The sequence below is a fragment of the Salvelinus fontinalis genome, chromosome 29 (assembly GCF_029448725.1).
Source record: "Salvelinus fontinalis isolate EN_2023a chromosome 29, ASM2944872v1, whole genome shotgun sequence".
Taxonomy (NCBI): domain Eukaryota; kingdom Metazoa; phylum Chordata; class Actinopteri; order Salmoniformes; family Salmonidae; genus Salvelinus; species Salvelinus fontinalis.
In genome coordinates this window covers 4,623,099-4,632,638 of record NC_074693.1, presented here as the reverse complement: position 1 = coordinate 4,632,638, position 9,540 = coordinate 4,623,099, and the positions used below count along the sequence as shown (strand labels likewise).

The 9,540-nt window shown below is 45.8% G+C and overlaps 1 protein-coding gene across 1 annotated transcript; it reads left to right on the top strand.

Moving 5' to 3' along the window:
* The first annotated feature begins 1,438 nt into the window (after nt 1-1,438).
* Nucleotides 1,439-9,335, top strand: glod5 (glyoxalase domain containing 5). Its single transcript, XM_055888093.1, has 4 exons — nt 1,439-1,940; nt 2,334-2,519; nt 8,431-8,586; nt 8,749-9,335. The coding sequence occupies exons 1-4, from the start codon at nt 1,848-1,850 to the stop codon at nt 8,881-8,883; spliced, it is 570 nt and encodes a 189-aa protein (XP_055744068.1). The 5' UTR covers nt 1,439-1,847; the 3' UTR covers nt 8,884-9,335.
* The last annotated feature ends 205 nt before the right edge of the window (nt 9,336-9,540 follow it).

Sequence of the window (9,540 nt, the reverse complement as noted above, 5' to 3'; positions counted from 1 at the left end):
CTTTATGGTAGAGTGGCCAGACAGAAGTCACTCCTCAGTAAAAGGCACATGACAAAAGGCACCTAAAGGACTCTCAGACCATGAGAAACAAGGTTCTCTGGTCTGATAAAAACAAGATTGAACTCTTTGGCCTGAATATCAAGCGTCACATCTGTAAAAAATCTGGCTCCATTCCTACGGTGAAGCATGGTGGTGGCAACATCATGCTGTGGGGATGTTTTTCAGCGGCAGGGACTGGGAGACTAGTCAGGATTGAGGCAAAGATGAGCGGAGCAAAGTACAGAGAGATCCTTGATGAAAACCTGCTCCAGACCTCAGACTGGGGTGAAGGTTCACCTTCCATCAGGACAATGACCCTAATCACAGAGCCAAGACGACGCAGGAGTGACTTCGGGACAAGTCTCTGTATGTCCTTGAGTGGCCCAGCCAGAGCCCGGACTTGAACCAGATCGAACATCTCTGGAGAGACCTGAAAATAGCAGTGCAGCAACTCTCCCCATCCGACCTGACAGAGTTTGAGAGGTTGTGCAGAGAAGAAGAATGGGAGAAACTCCCCAAATACAGGTGTGCCAAGCTTGTAGCATCATACCCAAGAAGACCTGATCGCTGCCAAAAGGGCTTCAACAAAGTACTGAGTAAAGGGTCTGAATACTTATGTAAATGTGATATATTTGTTAAAAAAAAAAAAAAAAAATTGCTAAATGTATTTTTGCTTTGTCCTTATGGGGTGTAGATTGGTGGGGGGGGGGACAATTTAATGTATTGTAGAATAAGGCTGTAACCTAAAAAAAATGTGGAAAAAGTCAAGGGGTCTGAATACTTTCTGAAGGCACTGTGTATATGTTGGGGCGTTTAAGTGTATTTTTCCCTGGTTTATACTTGTGATAAATACCACCTTCCCAATTGATTATGAACGCATGAAAGGCATTGCATGGTCAATCAGACATCTGCATTGGCCGTGCGTCATTTACAGTGATATGGCCTATGCCGTGTCAGGGCATTCCCACCGAAGATTTTTATAACTAAACTAAGATAGACCACTGCCCGTTGTTTCAAACGGGAACTAATTACTCGTAGGGGCAGAGCCAAGCACGAGCTAGAGGTCCTATTGGCGCGTTGTAGCTAACATTTGCATATTTCCGTTAGGGAACGCCTAATGCGCGTGTGCATTGACTCAATTTGCCTCTGCGCTCCTAAACAATGCCATTTTTTGTAAATGTTGGCAAAGGGTAAAGTATATACAACTTAGTCCACGCTGTTTGTTACATATTTTAGTTCTGGGAACTGAAAACTGTATTGAGATCAAATGTTTCATCTACGAGAATATTTGCAGAATATCGGCCAAAATCCATCTAGTTCTCTCTTCTCCCACTGCCGGACACTGGGCTTCCTCTCTACCATATTTGGTTGTGAGCAGAAACGCCGAGCGGATGCCTCAAGTATATAGATCCGGTGAAATATCTGTCTCGTTGTTCTGTGTTCATTCTACTTGCGCTTTGCCGAGCAGCGCAGAGCTGTTGGAAGGAAGTTCATCAAGATTCCCATAACGAGTGTCGCAGCGTTCTAATGGACTGGCTCAGTGCTAGAGGCGTCACTACAGACGCTGGTACGATTCCGGGCTGTATCACAACCGGCCGTGATCGGGAGTCACACAGTGGCGGCGCATAATTGGCCCAACGTCGCCCGGGTTAGGGGAGGATTTGACCGGGGTTGGCCGTAATTGTAAAATAAGTGTTTGTTCTGACTTGCCTAGTTAAATAAAGGCTAAAGAATATAATGTGGTAGGCAAAATACTCTAGCAATTACGGTATTATGCTCAAGGCAATAAGAAGGAAGTGAAGGGTGGAATGTCATCCATTTCTTTTCAACTCTACAAAGGAACGATGGCGCTCCGGACTTTAGGTTGTCACTTGGGGCGTTTTCAAGGGATTTACCGCCAGGTAAGACCTGTAGAATAAAACGAGTGTCACCTGTTCTAAAACGGAGCTACAGAATAGTTCCTTGTCTTTGGAAGACACTTTTATTAACGAGGGACATGTGTAGTCGTCTACAGTACAACTTCTGTATGAAATTGTAAGCTATTAACTTGTATTTATAATGTGTAATTAGTATCGAATTCTACAACTAAGAAACGACACCGCTACAGTTTACCGTAATTATCCGAATACAGTTAACCCCAGATGTTTGCTGAATTTATCATAGTACTACTTCATTTGACCACGTAGGGACGCTGTCTACACGTTTGTGTGAATATATAAATATATTTTTTTACATGCATGATTTTTTTTTGCACACCTACATTCACCCACCTGTCTCTGACCATGTTGTCCCAGCTACAGCCCCGGTCCTGTGGGCTGGCTGTGTTGGGGGTGCGGGGGCTACCTGTGGGGGTGAGATATAAGAGCTCCGGCCCTGTACAGGTGAGTCACCTGGACCACCTGGTGTTGACCGTAAAGAGTGTTCCAGCCACCTGCACCTTCTACTCCTCTGTCCTGGGCATGGAGGTCATCACCTTTAAGGTACATTCTGAGTACTGAAAACAGACTGCATAATCAATGATTAGTCTATTGATCACTTTTACTGAGACGTTAATTATTCTACTTTGGATAAAACGTAGGTTGTCAACGTTTTCTACTGTTCTGCCCGTTTCCACAATAGATTCGCAAACAACCAACAAGGTCATTGAATAAATCATAGATACACTCCAACTGGACTGTGTAACCATGTGGAAAAAACCCAGCAGGTGGTAGCCTTGACCAGTCTCTTATTAAAACACAGCAGATGGTAGCCTTGACCAGTCTCTTATTAAAACCCCAGCAGATGGTAGCCTTGACCAGTCTCTTCTTAAAACCCCAGCAGGTGGTAGCCTTGACCAGTCTCTTATTAAAACCCCAGCAGGTGGTAGCCTTGACCAGTCTCTTATTAAAACCCCAGCAGGTGGTAGCCTTGACCAGTCTCTTATTAAAACCCCAGCAGATGGTAGCCTTGACCAGTCTCTTATTAAAACCCCAGCAGGTGGTAGCCTTGACCAGTCTCTTATTAAAACCCCAGCAGGTGGTAGCCTTGACCAGTCTCTTATTAAAACCCCAGCAGATGGTAGCCTTGACCAGTCTCTTATTAAAACCCCAGCAGATGGTAGCCTTGACCAGTCTCTTATTAAAACACAGCAGATGGTAGCCTTGACCAGTCTCTTCTTAAAACCCCAGCAGGTGGTGGCCTTGACCAGTCTCTTATTAAAACCCCAGCAGATGGTAGCCTTGCCTAGTCTCTTATTAAAACCCCAGCAAGATGGTAGCCTTGACCAGTCTCTTATTAAAACACAGCAGATGGTAGCCTTGACTAGTCTCTTCTTAAAACCCCAGCAGGTGGTAGCCTTGACAAGTCTCTTATTAAAACCCCAGCAGATGGTAGCCTTGACCAGTCTCTAATTAAAACCCCAGCAGGTGGTAGCCTTGACCAGTCTCTTATTAAAACCCCAGCAGATGGTAGCCTTGACCAGTCTCTAATTAAAACCCCAGCAGATGGTAGCCTTGACCAGTCTCTTATTAAAACCCCAGCAGGTGGTAGCCTTGACCAGTCTCTTATTAAAACCCCAGCAGATGGTAGCCTTGACCAGTCTCTTCTTAAAACCCCAGCAGGTGGTAGCCTTGACTAGTCTCTTATTAAAACCCCAGCTGATGGTAGCCTTGACCAGTCTCTTATTAAAACACAGCAGATGGTAGCCTTGACCAGTCTCTTCTTAAAACCCCAGCAGGTGGTGGCCTTGACCAGTCTCTTATTAAAACCCCAGCAGATGGTAGCCTTGCCTAGTCTCTTATTAAAACCCCAGCAAGATGGTAGCCTTGACCAGTCTCTTATTAAAACACAGCAGATGGTAGCCTTGACTAGTCTCTTCTTAAAACCCCAGCAGGTGGTAGCCTTGACCAGTCTCTTATTAAAACCCCAGCAGATGGTAGCCTTGACCAGTCTCTAATTAAAACCCCAGCAGATGGTAGCCTTGACCAGTCTCTTATTAAAACCCCAGCAGGTGGTAGCCTTGACCAGTCTCTTATTAAAACCCCAGCAGATGGTAGCCTTGACCAGTCTCTAATTAAAACCCCAGCAGATGGTAGCCTTGACCAGTCTCTTATTAAAACCCCAGCAGATGGTAGCCTTGACTAGTCTCTTATTAAAACCCCAGCAGATGGTAGCCTTGACCAGTCTCTAATTAAAACCCCAGCAGATGGTAGCCTTGACCAGTCTCGTATTAAAACCCCAGCAGATGGTAGCCTTGACCAGTCTCTTCTTAAAACCCCAGCAGGTGGTAGCCTTGACTAGTCTCTTATTAAAACCCCAGCAGATGGTAGCCTTGACCAGTCTCTTATTAAAACACAGCAGATGGTAGCCTTGACCAGTCTCTTCTTAAAACCCCAGCAGGTGGTGGCCTTGACCAGTCTCTTATTAAAACCCCAGCAGATGGTAGCCTTGCCTAGTCTCTTATTAAAACCCCAGCAAGATGGTAGCCTTGACCAGTCTCTTATTAAAACACAGCAGATGGTAGCCTTGACTAGTCTCTTCTTAAAACCCCAGCAGGTGGTAGCCTTGACCAGTCTCTTATTAAAACCCCAGCAGATGGTAGCCTTGACCAGTCTCTAAATAAAACCCCAGCAGATGGTAGCCTTGACCAGTCTCTTATTAAAACCCCAGCAGGTGGTAGCCTTGACCAGTCTCTTATTAAAACCCCAGCAGATGGTAGCCTTGACCAGTCTCTAATTAAAACCCCAGCAGATGGTAGCCTTGACCAGTCTCTTATTAAAACCCCAGCAGATGGTAGCCTTGACTAGTCTCTTATTAAAACCCCAGCAGATGGTAGCCTTGACCAGTCTCTAATTAAAACCCCAGCAGATGGTAGCCTTGACCAGTCTCTTATTAAAACCCCAGCAGGTGGTAGCCTTGACCAGTCTCTTATTAAAACCCCAGCAGGTGGTAGCCTTGACCAGTCTCTTATTAAAACCCCAGCAGATGGTAGCCTTGACCAGTCTCTTATTAAAACCCCAGCAGGTGGTAGCCTTAACCAGTCTCTTAATAAAACCCCAGCAGGTGGTAGCCTTGACCAGTCTCTTATTAAAACCCCAGCAGATGGTAGCCTTGACCAGTCTCTTATTAAAACCCCAGCAGATGGTAGCCTTGACCAGTCTCTTATTAAAACCCCAGCAGATGGTAGCCTTGACCAGTCTCTAATTAAAACCCCAGCAGGTGGTAGCCTTGTGTGGTCTCTTATTAAAACCCCAGCAGGTGGTAGCCTTGACCAGTCTCTTATTAAAACCCCAGCAGGTGGTAGCCTTGACCAGTCTCTTATTAAAACCCCAGCAGGTGGTAGCCTTGACCAGTCTCTTATTAAAAACCCAGCAGATGGTAGCCTTGACCAGTCTCTTATTAAAACCCCAGCAGGTGGTAGCCTTGACTAGTCTCTTATTAAAACCCCAGATGGTAGCCTTGACCAGTCTCTTATTAAAACCCCAGCAGGTGGTAGCCTTGACTAGTCTCTTATTAAAACCCCAGATGGTAGCCTTGACCAGTCTCTTATTAAAACCCCAGCAGGTGGTAGCCTTGACTAGTCTCTTATTAAAACCCCAGATGGTAGCCTTGACCAGTCTCTTATTAAAACCCCAGCAGGTGGTAGCCTTGACCAGTCTCTTATTAAAACCCCAGCAGATGGTAGCCTTGACCAGTCTCTTATTAAAACCCCAGCAGGTGGTGGCCTTGACCAGTCTCTTATTAAAACACAGCAGATGGTAGCCTTGACTAGTCTCTTCTTAAAACCCCAGCAGGTGGTAGCCTTGACCAGTCTCTTATTAAAACCCCAGCAGATGGTAGCCTTGACCAGTCTCTAATTAAAACCCCAGCAGGTGGTAGCCTTGACCAGTCTCTTATTAAAACCCCAGCAGATGGTAGCCTTGACCAGTCTCTAATTAAAACCCCAGCAGGTGGTAGCCTTGACCAGTCTCTTATTAAAACCCCAGCAGATGGTAGCCTTGACCAGTCTCTTATTAAAACCCCAGCAGGTGGTAGCCTTGACCAGTCTCTTATTAAAACCCCAGCAGGTGGTAGCCTTGACCAGTCTCTTATTAAAACCCCAGCAGGTGGTAGCCTTGACCAGTCTCTTATTAAAAACCCAGCAGATGGTAGCCTTGACCAGTCTCTTATTAAAACCCCAGCAGGTGGTAGCCTTGACTAGTCTCTTATTAAAACCCCAGATGGTAGCCTTGACCAGTCTCTTATTAAAACCCCAGCAGGTGGTAGCCTTGACCAGTCTCTTATTAAAACCCCAGATGGTAGCCTTGACCAGTCTCTTATTAAAACCCCAGCAGGTGGTAGCCTTGACTAGTCTCTTATTAAAACCCCAGATGGTAGCCTTGACCAGTCTCTTATTAAAACCCCAGCAGGTGGTAGCCTTGACCAGTCTCTTATTAAAACCCCAGCAGATGGTAGCCTTGACCAGTCTCTTATTAAAACCCCAGCAGGTGGTGGCCTTGACCAGTCTCTTATTAAAACCCCAGCAGATGGTAGCCTTGACCAGTCTCTTATTAAAACCCCAGCAGATGGTAGCCTTGACCAGTCTCTTATTAAAACCCCAGCAGATGGTAGCCTTGACCAGTCTCTTATTAAAACCCCAGCAGATGGTAGCCTTGACCAGTCTCTTATTAAAACACAGCAGGTGGTAGCCTTGACCAGTCTCTTATTAAAACCCCAGCAGATGGTAGCCTTGACCAGTCTCTTATTAAAACCCCAGCAGATGGTAGCCTTGACCAGTCTCTTATTAAAACCCCAGCAGATGGTAGCCTTGACCAGTCTCTTATTAAAACCCCAGCAGATGGTAGCCTTGACCAGTCTCTTATTAAAACACAGCAGGTGGTAGCCTTGACCAGTCTCTTATTAAAACCCCAGCAGGTGGTAGCCTTGACCAGTCTCTTATTAAAACCCCAGCAGATGGTAGCCTTGACCAGTCTCTTATTAAAACATAGCAGATGGTAGCCTTGACCAGTCTCTTCTTAAAACCCCAGCAGGTGGTAGCCTTGACCAGTCTCTTATTAAAACCCCAGCAGGTGGTAGCCTTGACCAGTCTCTTATTAAAACACAGCAGATGGTAGCCTTGACCAGTCTCTTCTTAAAACCCCAGCAGGTGGTAGCCTTGACCAGTCTCTTATTAAAACCCCAGCAGGTGGTAGCCTTGACCAGTCTCTTCTTAAAACCCCAGCAGATGGTAGCCTTGACCAGTCTCTTCTTAAAACCCCAGCAGATGGTAGCCTTGACCAGTCTCTTATTAAAACCCCAGCTGGTGGTAGCCTTGACCAGTCTCTTATTAAAACCCCAGGTGGTAGCCTTGACCAGTCTCTTATTAAAACCCCAGGTGGTAGCCTTGACCAGTCTCTTATTAAAACCCCAGGTGGTAGCCTTGACCAGTCTCTTATTAAAACCCCAGCAGGTGGTAGGCTTGACCAGTCTCTTATTAAAACCCCAGGTGGTAGCCTTGACCAGTCTCTTATTAAAACCCCAGGTGGTAGCCTTGACCAGTCTCTTATTAAAACAGAGCAGATGGTAGCCTTGACCAGTCTCTTATTAAAACCCCAGCAGGTGGTAGCCTTGACTAGTCTCTTATTAAAACCCCAGATGGTAGCCTTGACCAGTCTCTTATTAAAACCCCAGCAGGCTGTAGCCTTGACCAGTCTCTTATTAAAACCCCAGCAGATGGTAGCCTTGACCAGTCTCTTATTAAAACCCCAGCAGGTGGTGGCCTTGACCAGTCTCTTATTAAAACCCCAGCAGATGGTAGCCTTGACCAGTCTCTTATTAAAACCCCAGCAGATGGTAGCCTTGACCAGTCTCTTATTAAAACCCCAGCAGATGGTAGCCTTGACCAGTCTCTTATTAAAACCCCAGCAGATGGTAGCCTTGACCAGTCTCTTATTAAAACCCCAGCAGATGGTGGCCTTGACCAGTCTCTTATTAAAACCCCAGCAGGTGGTGGCCTTGACCAGTCTCTTATTAAAACCCCAGCAAATGGTAGCCTTGACCAGTCTCTTATTAAAACCCCAGCAGATGGTAGCCTTGACCAGTCTCTTATTAAAACCCCAGCAGGTGGTAGCCTTGACTAGTCTCTTATTAAAACCCCAGCAGATGGTAGCCTTGACTAGTCTCTTATTAAAACCCCAGCAGATGGTAGCCTTGACCAGTCTCTTATTAAAACCCCAGCAGATGGTAGCCTTGACCAGTCTCTTATTAAAACCCCAGCAGATGGTAGCCTTGACCAGTCTCTTATTAAAACCCCAGCAGATGGTGGCCTTGACCAGTCTCTTATTAAAACCCCAGCAGGTGGTGGCCTTGACCAGTCTCTTATTAAAACCCCAGCAAATGGTAGCCTTGACCAGTCTCTCCTCTTCTTTACCTCAGGGTAACCGTAAGGCGCTGTGTTTTGGGAAGCAGAAGTTGAACCTGCACCAGGTGGGTCAGGAGTTTGAACCCAAGGCTTTGAGACCCACCTCAGGATCAGCTGACCTCTGTCTCATCACCTCCACCCCCCTGGCTGCTGTAGCTACACACCTACAGGTGACTCACACACACAGCCAATACACCTCCAAGTTATCTACTACATGGTTTCAGTCCTCCACCTGAACCATATGGATGGGCATGCTGTCTTCTAGTAGGATGCTGTTCTGCCATGTCCTGAAAGTCCCTGTTTGACTGTCTCATCTATCTGTCACCCCGCAGGCGTGTGGTGTGGAGATAGAGGAGGGTCCGGTGGAGAGGAGTGGCGCGGTTGGACCCATCACCTCTCTCTACTTCAGAGACCCAGACCACAACCTGATAGAGGTCTCTAACTACAACCGACCAACCAAGGACTGAGGCCTTACGTCAACCTCTAACTACATGTACAACATCTACCTTCAACCGACCAACGAAGGATTGAGGCCTTACGTCAACCTCTAACTACATGTACGACATCTACCTTCAACCGACCAACGAAGGATTGAGGCCTTACGTCAACCTCTAACTACATGTACAACATCTACCTTCAACAGCCTTAGAACAACAATTTAAATGCAACAGAAGAACAAAGAACAAAGGGCATTGTTATATTTTGTGTTTTTTGCTTCAGCCAACTTATTTTTCTTTTGGCAGGAAGATAACAGTAGTTAGAGTGAAGAGTTAGTGGTAAGGTAACCCTTAGGAGGACAACAATGTAGTTCCTACGTGTCATGTTTTGGCCTAGCCAGATTTTGTATTTTAGCCAATTCCTTTGTTGTTTGGGGTGATGACTTGCCTCGTTAAATAAAAACATGAAGGAAAAAAAACAATTGTTTGAAGCAGAACCATATTTACAGTAGGTCAGTCTGCGTCGATTCAGTATCTACATGGAGTATTTTCAACTTTCTGGTCAGTCTGCGTCGATTCAGTATCTACATGGAGTATTTTCAACTTTCTGGTCAGTCAGCGTTTATCCAACAAACCAAAGTCCATTTTTAAGATGTAAATGTAGCATTACAGATACTATCATAACTA